Source organism: Harpia harpyja, chromosome 22 (genome assembly GCF_026419915.1).
Source record: "Harpia harpyja isolate bHarHar1 chromosome 22, bHarHar1 primary haplotype, whole genome shotgun sequence".
Lineage (NCBI taxonomy): Eukaryota > Metazoa > Chordata > Aves > Accipitriformes > Accipitridae > Harpia > Harpia harpyja.
The window spans coordinates 2,244,042-2,260,961 of record NC_068961.1 but is presented as its reverse complement, the minus strand read 5'-3'; the positions used below and the strand labels follow the sequence as shown (position 1 = coordinate 2,260,961).

At 38.2% G+C, this 16,920-nt stretch overlaps 1 protein-coding gene across 3 annotated transcripts in view; it reads left to right on the top strand.

Moving 5' to 3' along the window:
• The window catches only part of OFD1 (OFD1 centriole and centriolar satellite protein), a 35,344-nt gene extending 18,691 nt beyond the window's left edge, over positions 1-16,653 (top strand). For all 3 annotated transcript variants that reach the window (XM_052773802.1, XM_052773804.1, XM_052773803.1), the window contains 7 exons: positions 4,069-4,201; positions 8,662-8,762; positions 12,275-12,394; positions 13,502-13,650; positions 14,600-14,758; positions 15,398-15,465; positions 16,459-16,653. In XM_052773802.1, the coding sequence (XP_052629762.1) occupies positions 4,069-4,201; positions 8,662-8,762; positions 12,275-12,394; positions 13,502-13,650; positions 14,600-14,758; positions 15,398-15,465; positions 16,459-16,504 (776 nt within the window). In that variant the 3' untranslated portion in view covers positions 16,505-16,653. The remainder of the gene's footprint in view (positions 1-4,068; positions 4,202-8,661; positions 8,763-12,274; positions 12,395-13,501; positions 13,651-14,599; positions 14,759-15,397; positions 15,466-16,458) is intronic.
• Positions 16,654-16,920: the final 267 nt, after the last annotated feature.

The window sequence follows — 16,920 nt, the reverse complement described above, 5'->3', positions numbered from 1 at the left end:
TAATTTCACAGTGTCTTATAATTACTTAGTTGTTTTTTTTAAAGGGGCAGTACTCAGAAAAGCAAGCAAAATAGAAAAGAATTGAAAATGAAAAAAACATTACACTGTTTCAAATCTGCAGTAGGTCTGCTTCTTGAGTCACGCAATTCTTGTCACCCTAGCTCAAAGTGGTTTTAACAGGATGAAAAAAAGAGATAGTACCAAAAAAAAAAAAAGATAATCATCAACTTGTGCATGAAGGAAGGTTAAATACAAGAAGGGCAGCTTAGTTTGGAAAAGAGTTGGCTGAGGTGGGCTGTGGGAAATCTGGAAAGCAATGAGCGATGTGGAAAAGGTGAAAAGGGATCAATAAATCACTGCTTCACAGACCCCAGAATCCTGTGAAATTGCAAGGAAAGAGGCGGAAGTACTTTTTCATACCATGAGTAAGTTGTGGAATTTATTGCTTCTGTGGCAACAAGTATAGATGCAGGAATAAAACTGCCCTGTTAGGAGGACCCAAAAAAGTATTGATTGAGGAAAGGCCAGGGTGGTTGTTGCCAGAAGAAAGATTTAAGTATTCTCCTTTTTTAACTTTAGTATTGTTTAGTTATGGGCACTGCTAGAAACAGGTTACAAACAGTCTGATCTATTGAGGCTGTCCCTGTGTTTCTGCATGTAGAATGTCATGCTCTGTTACTGAAAACGTATTTGAGAACTTGAACTTCCAAAGCAGTCTTTTACGTTTTAAGTTTTCTCTGTCAGCTTCTGTATAAAGTACCTACAGGCTATTTAATACTGCACACACACACAAAATCTTCCATAAAAGTAGGGTTTTGTTGTAAAATCAGGAAATGTAAAAATTAAAGCTGTGTGCATAACCTTAACAATCCTTCCTGTCTTTGTACCTGTCATAAGCTAGTTACATGATGGCCGATTTCTTTTTTCCATTGGATCTGTTCTTTGCTTAATGCACAAGACTGACTTGTTCTGGAGAGGGATAAGAGCTGAATAACACAGGGCATTACCTGACTTAGGTGTTACAGAAAATGAGTGCTATGTAAGTGTAGGAAGCTGGGTTACAGCTAGTTGGTTATGTTCTCAAGGTAAACTGATGCAGTACTTGCCCCAGTAAGCATGGTAGCTTCAGTGCTAATGTGCTGTGGAGTGATTTATCTGCTTCCAGTTAGATTGCTTCCCCACTGATATGTCACCTCCATTTCAAGAGTTTTCTGAGGAGGAGTGCTGTTATTGGTATATATGTTATCCTTTGCGCTAGAGGTGGCTGAAGCACCAGATTTGTTTTTGCTAGAAAACCGTAAGTCATTCTGGACGCTTCCATGGAGCTTTTCAGTGCTGTTGAAGATGCCAGTCTGAACAGCTCAGAATAAATTTTAAGAGCTAAAAGCTATCATGCGCGTGAGTCTGAGATTTGTTTTTCCTTTAAGTGAGGTATACCTCAGTGACAGCTCCAGCTTAGTCATCAGCACATGTCTTCCTTTGAAGGATGAAAGGAAGAAGTGTGTCCTCCTGTAAAATACTTGTAGTTGGCAGATCTAGCAGCTGCTTTACTGCATAATCTGCCAATGGAAGTGTATGTGGTTTTCTCTCTTCCTTTAAATTAGCTCATGCATTTGACTGTTTTCCTTCCCAAGCCCATGCATGTTGGACATCTTTCAGGCTTTGACTTTCTACTGGGAAGGAGTAAGCCCATTTCTTTAAGAGCAACTAAAAGTAGGACAGGAGCCTTTGCTGTTTTCCCATGCTTGCTGTCTCCAATCTCAGGTATCGTGGTTTCAGCCCAGCCGGTAACAAAGCACCACGCAGCCGCTCGGTCACTCCCCCCCCCCCCCCCCCCGGCCACGGTGGGATGAGGAGAAAATATAAAGAAAAGCTCATGGGTTGAGACAAGGACAGGGAGGCATCGATCACTCCCCACTTATGGTCACGGGCAAAAGACAGGCTCAACTTGGGGAAGAAACAACATCAATTTCATTTACTACCAATCAAATCAAAACAAGGATTCTGAGAAGTAAACCCAAACCTTAGAACACCTTCCCCCCAGCCCTCCCTCCTTCCCGCCTCAACTCCGCTCCTGGTTCTGGGAATGGGGGTTGGGGTCAGCTCGCCACCCCTGGTCTCTGCCGCTCCTTCCTCCTCAGGGGGAGGGGGACTCTCACACTCTTCCTCCACGAACTTCTCCAAGGTGAGTCCTTCTCACGGGCTGCAGTCCTTCAGTCCCAACCTGCTCCAGCGCGGGCTTTCCCATGGAGCCCCAGCCATGTTGGGGGGCATCCATCCCCCTGCTCCGGCGTGGGCTCCTCTCTTCCCGGGCTGCAGGTGGGCATCTGCTCCCCCGCTCCCCTCCACGCCTGGGGGGGACAGCCTGCCGCCTCACCGCGGGCTGCGGGGGCATCCTCTCCTGCCTTCCTCCCTGACCTCAGTACCCACAGAGGGGTTCCTCTCCCATCCCAATCCCCCACTCCCTGCAGGTTTCCCCTCTTAACTCCTTTCTCCCAGAGGCGCTACTGCCATCGCTGACAGGCTTGGCCTGGGCCAGAGTTGAATCCAACTTGGAGCCGGGGAAGCTTCCAGCAGCTTCTCACAGGAGCCGGCCCTGCGGCCCCCACCCTGTTACCAAAAACCACTGCCACAAACCCATAACATCGGGCCAGTAATATGGATCAAGAAACAGTCACAGACAGCATACTGTGAGCCAAAGACCTCAGCTATTTGTCTTTTAGTAGAAAATCAGTAAGTTCAGTCCTAGATGATTTCTAAATAGTAGTAGGCTGTAGTAAATTATCGTATGAGCTGTCTGGTGTGCCACCTGTGTCCTGACATGCAGTATGTGTTATGCTGAGGAGGTGCATGCAGTAAGTACTACGTGCTGTTCTTGTCCATTTGCTCTGCATATGAAAATTTGACAAGTTACTTTATGAAAAGATTGGATGTGAGTGGGCTGAGGGTTCCCATCACGAACATGTACTGCTGATACGCAAGTACGATGTAACTGCTGGGTCCCGTTCTGTTAGCGCTCAGCTTCCTTAGAGGATGTTCACCTCTGTTGGATGGGCATAAGGGCTGTCTGGAGATAAAAATCCGTGGGCAACCCCTAGTCTGAAGCATCCTTACTTCTGCAGTGTGATGTGTGCCATGAACAGGGTGCACTTCTATGTGACCACCTGAAAGAACTTCAGGTATAGGAGTGTTAATAATGGCTTTTCGTCTTATCTCTTGAGCCAGATTAGCACTGACTACAGTAAAAGTTATTTGGTCAATAAAGAGAAGAAAAACAGCAGTGCCTGCTTACTGAGTGAATACCATATCTTGTGGAAAAAATAATAATTCATAGTCTAATAATGAAAGACCTGTGCCACTGCACAGGAAAGGAAAATGAAGATTGCAAAGCAAAATTTAACCAAAGTGCTGGGCTTTGCAAGTTTGATTAAAAGCCTTTTTAATGCAGGGGTTTTGTTTTTTACCTTGGTTTCTTAGGAAACTCAAGACTTCTCTAGTTATGCTGTCTTTCCTTCCCTGATAACTTTACAACTGTTGGTAAGAGGATAAAATCTTCAAAGATTTTCTTCTTTGTTTCATCACGCATTTTCACAAATCCGTAGAAATTGAAACCTCCAGGTTAAATTTCCTAATGAAGAATGGCCTTTGGGAGACCTCAGGCATTATCTTTTGCTGGCTAGTAAGCACATCCCTAGCTTGAAATCCAGGTCCATAAATGTTTCCTCTAATGCCCAACATGGGAGAAATTATTTGGTGTTTGGCAGAGGGGCTGCAGTTTGTGGGGAACATGGACGTATTACAGGGTGATCGTAATCATAGGCTTTGTGAGGAGTAAGTTTATGATGGTGAAGGCCTGTAGAGGAGAATTCCCATACACGAGAGGTAAAAAAAAAAAAAAGAAAGAACCAGTACAAGAAAGTTCATGTTAAGATCTGGATGTTAGTTGGCCTATAGTGGTGGTGCTGCCTGCACAGTCCAATTATGCATGTGTTGTAAAAACCAGCCTTGTCCGAGAAATCGTAGGACAGATAACTGACTAATACAAATTGTGGGATTTTTATTCTGCAGACATCAGCGGCTCATACCTTGCCTCTTCACAGCAGAGTGTTGACCAGGTGCTTTCTCCTATTTCAAAGCCACATCTACTTTCATCTTCTGAGTCTGTTTCTTCCTCACCATCCAGTCGTGGCCAGAAAATCAGGTAACATTGTTTACAAAGCAATATTTTTAACCTGCTTTTTAAAGAAACATCTAACTGTTCATGGCAATAGCTGCTTTTACAATTCAAGTAAGCCATTCATTTTGTAAGTGAGAACTTTTCTAAAGATGGATAAGGATTTCCATTCTTGAATATCATGCCTAAAGAGGAACTTAGCTATAAAAAAAACAAACACTCCCCCTTCTCCCAAATCCAAAAACCTTTGGCAAGTACGATTTGACATTTTCACCTCTGTTAAATTTGTGCTTCCTTACAGTGCAAAGTTACGTGCAGTGAAATACTTAAACTTCAAGTGCATTGGAAACTTCAGATGAATGCAGCGTTTAAAAAAAAAGTCTTGTCCTATGACAAAGTAAAACTTGATTTACAGTGTTCTGTAAAGTCATTTCACTGTTGTAGTTGAGCAAGGATGAAAGGTTATTCCAAAGATTCCCTCTGTTGGGGAGAAACGGTAGTGGCAGCACTAGCTCCAGAGCCTAAAAAAATCCACTGCCATGGAAAAAGTGCTAGGCAACGGACTAAAAAGCCTGGAGAGTGGGAATGTGAGGCAGATGTAGCAAACTGATAAATACCCATCACTGAAACTTAGCTCAAATTCTGCTGTTTAAGGGTATTAATTAACGTTTAGAACTGTGCTTCTCGGCACTTTCAGTTTGTGCTACTTAACCAATGTAAGTATGGCTTTGTTACCATGTGTGGCTTCAAAGGTAGAAGGTGGTTCATTTGGTGTGCACTGTCACCAGTAAGGCACACCTGACAAATACAAGTCATACAAAGTTTAGATGTTCCTGGGCTTAGGTCAGGCTGATTTACTTTGTTGGTTTTCAGACTGCTGTAGATATCTCCATAGATATAGCTCTAGATTTAACAATAAACTTTTGCTTTTGCCTTTCTTTGGTTTTCTATTTTTCATGTGTCAGAGTTCTGACAAACTTTTGAGAGCAAGGTGTGGTGTGATCCTTGTATTTCAAGAGAGCTGCAAGTTCTGCAGCACTTGAAATCTATTGTGTCAGCGTAGACCTTATTTTTCATTGTATTTCCTTACACAGCAGACCGCTTCCAGACAGCTGAATGAAAGTTTCATTATTAATAAATAAACATTCTGTTAATCACTGATTTCAGAAAACATGTTTTCTAAAAGTTTCCTAAAAATGTAAAATCTGCTGTTTAACTCAGATTTACTTTCAGGAGCCACTGACTTGCATGCCTGTGTATAATATCTATGAAAAAAATCTTTTTTTTTTAAACGTGTGAGGAATGCTGACATTGTAGACTGATTTGAGAACAAACTTCATTTCAGAAGACAAAGTTGGGTCTTTAGAGGAGTAGACTTCTTTTTTCAATGACTTGAAATTATTTTTCAAGAAAAAGGTAAAACTACAAGCTCATCACAAATTCCCGTCCAAAGTAGTGATAATCTCTCATCTTTCCCATATTAGAACAGGCTATTTGCATATGCTTGATGTTCAAAAGCTATTGAGGTTATATTTAATGCACACAAAAACCCCTAGTAAAAAAAAGGCCACTAATTCCTTGACGAAAGCTATGTCTCTTTTATTGTGTCTCTATTTTTCACATCTGTCATCTGACTGATGAGCTTTTGCTGATTGAAGCTCAGTAGTTTCTGGTGCCTGTTTAAGTATTTAAATCAAGGCAGTTGTACATTCTCACTTCATTCATTAACAAGCTGTAACGCTAACTGTTTTTTCCTTTGAAGAGCTTGTTCATGTGCCTATAACTGTTTTCAGAATAGGAATCTCCAGTCTCCTTTACATGTGGGAATGGGTTGGGTAGCAGAACTTTTCTCGTTTCCCTTGGGTTTTTTTAAGACCTCTTTTAAGTAAATGAATAACTTGGCAAAATTAAGCTGCATAAAAATGACTTCTCTTTCCTCTCTATATTTCCTATTTCCATGTATGAAATTCTTCTGTTCTTAATGGTCACTGGTGCTTCTACTCTCCAAAACTGAGAATCCTGAATAGGTGTCTTCAGAAAAAGCTTGACTATTTAATTTTTAATGTTTCTTTCCTAAAAAGAGACACTTGAGTTGGCCTTAAACTGTTAGCCATCATTCCAGATTTGATGGCTGAAGAAAGACAGCTTGTCCTGGGGCAGGTCTAGCAGGCATTCATAGGCTTTTTTTGTTTTGTTGTTATCAAGTCCTCAATATACATTTAATGTAGAGAGGGTCTTTTTTGTGGTTAGAATTTGGGGAGAGCCTTTATGTTCTTGGCCTTGAAAAGAAGCTGTTGGGATTCCTAGGGACCATGAGGTTAGTTCCTTTAAGTGGCTGTCTCTTCTTTCCCTGCTCATTCACATTTTCTACAGTATTTCTCAGATTTCCTGTAATCCTGTGACAGACCTTACAAAGTGAAGGTTGAATGTTAACCTGCATGTTAAGGTGATATGGAAAAATGCTCTAATACTGCGAGGGACTGTACTTCTTTGAAGGATGTTGTAGAGTCCATGCTGCCTGAAGAGTTAACAGTATAAGCAAGTTGTGTTGCAGAGAGAACAGGCCAGGGTCTGGGCAGGCAGCTCTGGCTTGTAATTGCTTTCTTGGGTTCCTTGTGACAAAGCAAGGGTATGAGGTCCCAATAATTTTCTTGAACTTGCTGCTTTCCCAAGACTTTCTTAAAGGGAAAACATTCTTGTGATGAGTATTTTTTTTTTTAATTTCTTGTGCCTTGGACTGTTTTCTGTTACATAAAATATTTCAGAAATGCATGTGTGGGCTTTTCCAGTTATTTACTCTCATTATTAGGCAAATGCCAGATCATTGATGTGTATTGTGGGATTAGTTTATGACCTGTAGATTTTAAGTGGCAATGGAAACTTCTTTAAAAGGAAAAGAAAAGAAAATATGATGCTGTAACACCAGCAAGCCATTACAAGTTAGACCTCTGTCAGTGGGGAAGAACAATTGCTTCTGTGACTACAGGAGCTCTTTGTTTATTTATGTTTCAAGATATGAGTGGTATGAAGGAAGCCAATAAACATAGACAGGAAGACTAGAATTATGAGGCAGATTATTATCTAAACCATTCCTTTTTTTGTTTAGGGCTGAAGAAACTGATCGTGAGGGGTATTACCAGTTTGGGGCTAAAAAAGTAATTTCGGACATTAACAAAATAGTTTAGATGGTGGTGGTTAGTTTTTGTTTAAGCTTTAATGGTAATTTTAAGCATAACTCATGCAATTTAATCATTTGGTGTTGATTGGCACACCAGTACTGTTTTATGGAATATTGACATTAGGTACAGTCTGGGGTTTGGTTGCCAAGTTTGTATGATGGAATGAATTTTGAAAACTCTTTGGAAATACATGTGTTTACTTGTCTTCATGAGGCAGACCTCTTCAGTTTGCTGAATCTGAGGCAGTGTATTGACTGTCTTTCTAGCAGTGTTGCAGGACACAGTATTGAAGAAAGTGGCATGCATGTCCTTGAACCTTGCATCCTTGACAATTATTTAACACTTAACCATTTCTGTGAAGGAAAGACTAAAAACATGAAGTAGACTTCCAAAAACTTGAAGTTCCATTTGCTCTGTCATATTTAATTTACAGGGTATTTTTCCCCACTGATGTTACTGAACTATCCGTTCTGACAATGCAGATTTATTCATTTGTTCCCCAGATTGACATTTTTTTATTGAACATGTCTCATTGTGGGGGTATGTGGTGTTTGTTCTCCACTTTTGCCCCATAGAAGACGTGAATTCCTTAGAAATTGTAAGCACAAACACATTTATGCCATGGTGAAGAGCACAAGCTGGTGTGAAGTAAGCCCCTTTACGAAGTGCTGCTGCTGAATTTCATTAGTGACCTGCACTCCTTTTGCTGTTCTGGTTCTGGTCAGAGTTTAGTAGCTGGGTCATGTGGGAGATATTGTTCTTTCACATTATCTTTCTGATGAGATAAACAAGGGCAGTAAACTCATTTTTCATAGAACCCAGATTTTCACCCCTGCATGTATGTTTTGCCAGACATCTAATACACCTCAAACACATCTGTTAAGATGACATCACAGTGGGAATTAGACTAACACAGAGCCTAAAAAGGCAAGTTTCTTAATTTTGGTTGACTAAGTATCACAATTCATTGTATTTCTCCTTTTTTTCTTTTTCTTACTCCTTTCTATGCCTTTTGAGAGTGTATCTTGTTTTAATGTAATGCCTTTATGTCATATATAGGCCTTGGGGAAAGGCTGCAGGGAGATGACTATCAGAGAGATGGAGCTGACTTTTGGTAAAAGTTAGAGAACTGTATTTAAATACCTTAACTTCTGAGTCAGAAGGTTACAGCATTTTGGTTGAATGGTTTTTACGTTTGGTTTAGTCTGTTGCTAAGCATGTGAGTAATCCTTGTATTTAAATCTCAGCTATTTGCTTAAAAGTTTAGCATTTCTTTTTGTTAAATTATGTTCTTCCTTCTTCTTTCAGACTTCATAACGAAAGAACAGATAAACAAGATTTCAGTGATATCCCCAAACCAGAGAAACTAATGTATGAGGACCTTGAAGAACGCATTTCTTCTCTTGAATGTAAGTTTTAGTGCATTTTAGATAGTTTGTTTAGCACCTTATGGCTTAACAGTTGTAAGACAATTGTCTTCACAGTTTAAGACTGTAGCTGGAGAGAAAAAATTCTGACTGATGTTGGAAATAAAAACAGACTGTCTCAGATGATGAGGGATTAATTTTCTTCATATTTGCATCATTAGAGGAGAAGGGTTTGTAGTAGTAAGTAGACATTGAAATCAAGTTGGCTCTGAAATTTGGGAACATACTTTTTGCTCAGAAATATTGCATAACCTTGTTGCGATTAATGCATGTAGGTCTGACAGTTGTTTCAGAATGTTTTAAAATTATGTAGGATTTTTTTTTAAAACAGCAAAGTGTACTAGTATATGAACTAACTTGAGGCTCTATTATATTTGCTGCATAAAGTAAAACTCCAAGGAGTGTTCATCATGGACCAATATCAGAGCAGTATTACTAAGATGTTAATTCTGAAGATAAGTTTCTATAGCCATTACATATACTCTTGTTGATTTTTCCTTCAATAACTGAGGCTTCAACAGTATGAATTAGAAGTTACTTTAGAAGTGTGTGTAAATGTGTGAAGAACACTTGCAATTATGCTGTCATTAATCAGCATCTCTGAGTAGTTTTGGAACATATGGTTCAGTTACTGAAACATGAATTTTATCATTTTTTTTTTCTCTGAGGTCAGCATTTTGTTTATTTACATTTCTGTTCTCTGTTGATTGGAGGAAGAACTTTCTTGTTATGTGGTGTTTTGCATTGTGTGCTATAAAATGTTTCCCTCTATATGCTGCAGTCAAGCCTGCAGGGTCAGTTTTCAAAATTTTTTGGTTTAACTAAGGTACTGTAGAAAGAGGAGGATAATAAAAGTTCATGTACTTCATAGCCATTTGTATATGGAGAGAGAAATAGAAGCACAGTTACTGGCTTTATTTCCTAGTTTTTCAGCATTTGAGTGACATCTTAATGTTGGACCTGAGCAGCCGTATCTCCCATGAAACTGGGGGTTTAAAGCAAGTGAAATTGTCAATGAGAAAGATGTGAACAGCAAGCTAAACACCTTTCCTGTTTCCAAATTTTGTTAGGTCTGTAAAGTCTTGAGACTGGGGGAGATATGTCATGGGGTGGTACAGTTAAATTCATAGTTGGTGAAGAGATTATAATTATTGTATGGGAGAGTTAGAATCACTGATTTAAAAGAAAATACCCCTAATTGGTGTGAGTCTTTTCCTAGGTCCAAGAATGGCTTGTTCTCTTGGTTGTGGTTACCTCATATGGAAGATGGAGTGATGCCCTTGCTCACTCTCCTGAACCTGTGAGAATATGGCTTTCAGTATTTTAAAAACCAACCAACCAACCAAAAAAGATATTGTTTGTTTAAACAGCAAATGTGCTGATAGAGTTTAGTGATAACTAGCAGAAGCTGATGACTCATTTATTTCTCTGTGAAGTTTTACTCAGTACATTTGTTGTTTTTTAATTTACCTCATTTAGTTTTCTTTTTATAAGCTTTAAATGCATTATTTGAAAGTGAACTGAGCCTGTAGCTACTAATGGTTTTTACTTATCTCATATTTTAATTAGATTTAGATTTATTTGTTTAATTTCATATTAGAGACTTTTAGAAATACATATTTCACATTTATTTTATCACATTTAAGAATAGACTGGCATTTTCTTGGCAATTAGGCCTGAGTAGATGCTGTGTCCCAGTAGGTTACCACTGTATCATTTAGTGACGTGTGGTAGTACTTTAAGGGTTTGCATATGCTGATGATTTCTCAATCAACAGTAATTCAGTTGGGTCAGACTGCATCAAAAGATGATCTCAGTATGTAGAATGAAATCAGAATGGCTAATAATGGGAGAAGGTAACCCAGGATGAATTGGAGAGGGAATGAGAATGTAAAATCTAAAAAGTAAATGCAGAATAAGATATAATGAAGGAAGAAGTTGATAAGAGTAGAAAAAAAACAATGGAGTGAAGGACATACCAGAAAATGTGGAAGCCTTTTAATCCAACTGTGAGTGAGCTTTGGCAAGAAAAGATTGGAATTTCTGTTGGCAGTAATTGCTTTTAATTGATGTGCTCGTGTTAAGGAAATAAGGCATCTTTTGCTGTCTACCCTTACCTAAAGGAGTGAAGGTATACAGAGTGTTATTTTTTTTTTCCTTTGCAGAAGGGTTAATGTGAAGATGTTTTGTACTATATTGGTTTGGGTTTGGGTTGGTTGGTTTGTTTGTTTGTGTAGTTAGCAGACCTTTGGAAGTTAGATAGAATACTTAACAGGAACCTATTTGCAAAAGGAATTTTTTGACTATTTAAATATTACATACCCTGAAACATACTGATGCCTCATATGTAAATTATGTTGATGTCGATAAGGTTATAATTTAAACCTAAAGTTAAAGAGAGAGCAAAAAAGCAGAATAGATTTTCTTTTGAGTGTGATAACCCATTATTATTTTGGTCTTACATATAAGACATATATCAAATTTACTTTCCTAGGCGAAGCTGCTAGGACTTCCTGTTGCTTTTGTAAGAAACTGAAAACATTCTCATAACTTTGCTAGACTGACAGTTTGAAAGAAATTTTCTGTGGTGCTTTCATCTATATTTCCTTGAAAAGAATTTTAATTTAAAGAGATCCAGACCATTCTGAGAGAGAGGCTGATCGGTTTGGGTGTCTTGTTTTTCTTCATGCAAAATATTTCAGTTTTATTATAACATGGAAAAGAAGAATGCTTGAAACCTTGATAATATTTGAAGGCTGGGAGATTGATATTTTCTAAACGTTTACCCAAAACTTAAGGAGGTGTTTAGGGTATCTGTACTGTCTTACACTAAATGCTTAGAAAAATGGTCCTGTGTATTTCAGGTTGGCTACCTAGAGATAATGGCTACATGTGACCTTTTATCTCTTTTTGTGTTCTCCCATAAAACTGAGATAATAGAAGCAGTTGCGTGTCATAGCAATGATCACAGAGGAAGTATAGTAGTTGTGTGTTTGTAAATTCAGTGCCACATTGCGCAGGGAGAAGAAAATATAATGTAGACTATCCAAGTTAGCTGTATCCATCCTGTGCACTGAAGAAGGCAAGGATCCTAATAAAGAAATAGTATGTGATCGAACCATTAGAGGTTGTTTTACATGCATAGAAAGGATAACCTAAGCTTGGACATGTAATTTTTCTGTGACCTGTATCTTGATTATGTAAAGAAATGAAAACATTTTGGTTTTCTGTTGTATATTTATTCATGAACCTGTTTTGGCTTTGTAAACAGATGTGTTCCAATAGCTAGTTTCAAAACTAACAATTCTGTAATTAAAGAAGCAAGTACAGCCTATGATAATCCTCAGGGAAACGGTCAAGGTGAAGGCAAAATGCTCAATTAGTACTGGTATTTATGTGTTCTAATTCAGCCATTCCCACACTTTGTGTCCATTGCTGTGCTCCACTATTGTAATTACAAAATAATGAAGCCATTGTTCAAATTTCTTCTCCAGATCAGGGGGACATTCCAGAGCAGTGTGAAAGTGATGCCTTGCATCCATCTGGGGACATTGTCAATGGAAACCATGTTACAGCCACTGTGCCAGCAACAGCCACTTCACTGCAGGAATTAAGTGAGTTCTCAGCTCAGAAACAAAAGTGAATACCCTTCTTAATGTCAAATGTATAAAACAAAAAGCCAAATATTTAACATTCTTTAGGTATGTATGCTGGTGTGATTGAAAAATTTTTCCCAAAGGGCTAATTATGTAATAAAGAGGAAGGAATGTTTTCATTTTCTTTACTGTATGAGGATGACTTTTGCACCCTGGTTTTGGTTAAATTTGTTTTTAATTTAAACACTTTTGCTACCTGTCCCACCCCCCTGTCCAGCTTCTGGAGAGATGATTTTGGTTTTTTCTTTTCTCTTTAGGATAATTATTAAATATTATTTCTGCTCTTGATAGAAATAAGACTTGAAAGGTTTTGGTTTGTTGGTTTGCTTGTTGTTTTTTGTTTGTTTTTTTTTTAAGTATTTTAGGTACTGCTTGTCTAGATTTTTTTCATTTTTCTTGACTCTGTTTGCAAACTGTATTATCACAATGCTGCTTTAATTCTTTGCGTAGATGAGGATGGTTTCAGTGCAGCATATGCTGCTTTTTAAATTGTTCTAGATAGAAGCATTATGATCATTTTTATTTAGAGAAGAGCTTTCTAGCTTCTAACAATTCCCAGTATATAGTTTGCCCATCTAATTACTATCTGAATACTGTTCTGCTTACATAGCTTTTTAAATACACTGGTCACATCAGCAGTATGTCCTGCAATAATTTCCAAAGGTTTTTTAAGTACTTTGCTTTATAGATACAAAGAATTGTATCCACCCATATTGCAGAGAGGGAAAGAATATAGCAACATGAACTTTAGGATAACAGAGATTTAATGAGAAAGTCCATGGTAGGAATGAGAAGTGCATAGAGAGGTTTGTCAACTCTCTGGCCTCTACTTTGGCTCTACCTTTTAACACTAGTGAGTCATGTACCAGACTAAAAATGTTTAGAGGTGGGAAGAAACATTACCAGATACCTAAGAATAACTTTAGTATATGTAAAACAATATATCCAGTTGTTTTTCATTTATTATTAATGTTATACACAAACCTGTTACTTATTTGTATGCTACTGTAGTAGATTACTGAACTACATAAATCAAATCACAGATGTTGAAATAATTTTTCACAGCGGTGCTGGATCAAAGACAGATTGAAGAACAGAATAGAGAAGTTGAGAAAAACTTCGAAGAAAGGAAAGTAAGAGAAGAAAGGAGAGAGAAAGAACAACAGGAAGCTTTGGAAAGAGAGCAAAAAGAAGCGGAAAAGCTTAACAAAGAGGTGGTGATGTAGTGTTTAAGTATCTGACAGTAATGCAGCTTTGTAGTGCCATGTATTTTAGGATTGCTGTGTGTGTTACTTGGTTAAAAATAGCTTTTATTCTTTAAGTGAAAGTAGTAGAGGCTAAATTCTCTTATGTACCTGTGCAATTAACCAAAGAGTCTTGCTAAAACTTCTCCGTATGCCAAGTAACTTCTTCACAGGAAACAGATGCTTTTTCTTCCATGCTTCATGTAACTGGAAGCTACAGTTTCATGGCCAGAACTTAGAAGGCAGCTGAGCTGTCACAAGGCTATTGGAACAAGCGATACATTCACTGTCTTTCTGGTCTGGACCGCTGCTGGTCAGACAACACCAGAACATGTTCATGTCCATCTGTTCATTAGCCTGTATCAGGGTATCTAGGGTACTTTCTTGGAAATAGAAGTTATAAGGAGACCTTAAGGAGTTTGCTTAAATCCCTTTGAGCTGATGTGGCACATCTTGAAGTAGTGTTCTGGACTTCTAGAACCTGTGTAAAACTTTTTTGCTCCCTCCCATTTTGTCTTCCTCTTCCAACCCTTAAATCTTGGTTTATTTATTTGATTCAGTGTAGTGGTACTGATCAGACTTGCTCATGCTACGCTTCACACCAGCAAACTAGGCCCTTCAAGAAACTTGCATACGTGCGTCAGCTCATCTTCAGTTCACATGTTGATGTCATACACAGAAGCCTCAGGCCTCACAGCCTCTCAGACATCCAGGCAGGGTTAGAGTGGGATTTCTTGAATGTCACTTTTTGAATTGAAGCAATAGCTTAACATTTGATCTTGAACTGCATGTAACAAGTTTAATGCTGTTTAGACTGGCATGTTTTACCAAGGTTAACGTGAAATCCTGTGTGTAGTGCAGGTATTCAGGTATTTTTCTTGAGCTGATTGGTATTTAATTTTGAGTTTGTGTCTTAAAGCGGATCCAAGACTCGATGAAAATAAATGAAGATGAGGGAGTAAAATCTGAAAACAGTGATGCTGGTGCTGAAGATAATGTAAAGGTTCCTACTCCAAATCCATTAGAAAAATACATGAGAATAATTCAACAGCGCAGAGAGGAGGAACTGGCAACCAAGGTGATGATTATTCTCAAAACAGGGTCCCAAAAATATTGATTGAATTTGTGTCTTGCTAAGTATGCTTAGAAGCTTTATGTAACAACCTGCAGAGATGAGTGTTTGGATTTGTATTGCAAAAATGTGTTGATTCAAAAGAAAAAAACCTGAAAACTTTCTTCCATAAGGGTTTTTGTTCTGGTATTCTGTGGGAGGGGGTTGGTTTGTTTGTTGCTTTTTTAGGTACTGGGACAGTATTTAAATTTATATGTATGATGTCCTCAATTTTTAGTTTAAACTGTGTTTAAATACAGTTTGAACCTCTACATAGGTCAGTTTGTGTTCCACTAACACAACTGATGATTGATAGAATTTATCCTGGCAAAATGGAAAACTTGACCTGAACAGCTATGTACATGGGTGAACATTACTTTGATGAAGGAATGCAGCAGCATACTTTTGTTCAGACATTATCCAAACCCGATCTTCCAAAGCATCATTATTCTAGATGCAGTGTAGCATTTGTAGAAATAGGGTGGCTCCTTCAGAAGATTTTTATTTTCAGTTGGGTGCCATAAAATACAGATACTATTATTAGAGTCACTTAAACCTTGACTTAAGAACCAGTTACAGAAAATGTATTTTCCTCTTGGTTGCCAGGATTCAAAAAAAGAAGAAACAGAAGTATCACTTACAGAGGGACTTGTATCTAGTGAAAAGGATGACAGGTAAGGCTCGTATATGACTATTAATCACTTCTGTTACAACATATTAATAGTTACAGTATGAAATATGGTTGAGAGACATCTGCCTCCTTAAAAAGCAAAATACACTAGTCATCAAAACCAAATGTGTTGGAAAAATTGAGGGTCCTTCCAATTCTTATACAGGTAAGTTTATGCACTGTATGGACTTCAGATCTGGGAACTACGTTCAAGGATCTGTTTCAATAGCTGTGGCAATTAGAACTTTTTATCTGCAACTGAGTAGCATCTCAGTTCCTTCACAGTGGGCTGAAGTATGAGGGATTCTTCTTGGCTAATGACCCTGTGAAGCTTTGTCTGCACTGCACCTTGCAGATGATAGTCTGTTATTAGCATGGAATCTAGCTTTGATTGATTGGTAGCATTGTGGACTTTTAACAAACTAGTTCACACACTTTTTTCAGAGGTTACCACAGCTAGGGCATTTCCCCTGGTTCTCTCCAGACAGGGATAAATACAGATATGTAGTTTTTAGTTACTTGAGAGAAAAAAAACCCAATAACCCTCTATCAATCTTTATTAGAAGCTGTAGAAATGAGAATATATATAAGCAAAAAAAATGGAGCAGTTAAAAAAAAAAAAAAAATTGCTCACTGTAACCATAGTAATGATTCAGTATTACCGGGGCCTCTAAAGTGCTGTTTTACCTACCAGACCCTACCCTTGTGCTCCTGAATTGGCATCTGTATAGTGTTCTTTTTCACTGGGTAAGCACTACAACAAACAGTACTGGATAGATAGTACTGCTTTTTGATAGATTTGAGATGGCTTTCTGTTCATGAAGGCCCAAATCCTCATCCTTAAAGGCTTGCTGATTTCCTTCAGTTCACTGAAACAGCAAGAGAATTGCAGTGTGGGCAGTCTCTTAACTTTCTTTTAAAAACAAGTATTTTTATTTAAGATAAGAAACTACTTTGGGCTCATACCACTTTCTTTTCCCTCCTATCCTTAATACAGCACTGCAGGCATTTCTCATGGAGACATGGATGAAAACTTCTGGTGAACAACAGTACTGAGTTTTACTATTATTACTTTTTACAAAAAAAAAAGTTTTTAAAGCAGCTTTCTGCCTGTAAAAAGTTGTAATAAATGTTAGGCACCAAGATTGCAGGCTATATAATTATTAATTAATAAAGCTGATTTTGAGTTGTCTCAGCACTTCAGTCATTGACTTCAAATAGCAAGCCCTGATGTGGTGTTAATCCAGGAGGCCCTTGAGTGGGGTGAGAAAAAGGACAAAGCAGTGCAAAGAAATTAATCCATATGTTCAGGTAAGTTGGCTTTGGCACTGAATTCCTATAAACTTGGACAGCTTTTCAAGTGGTGCTCCCCATGCCCCAAACCCTTCCCCTCCAACTGTTAGAACCTGTAGAGTAAAGTAATCATGGGCAGGTAACAAAAAATTTAGTCATCATCACA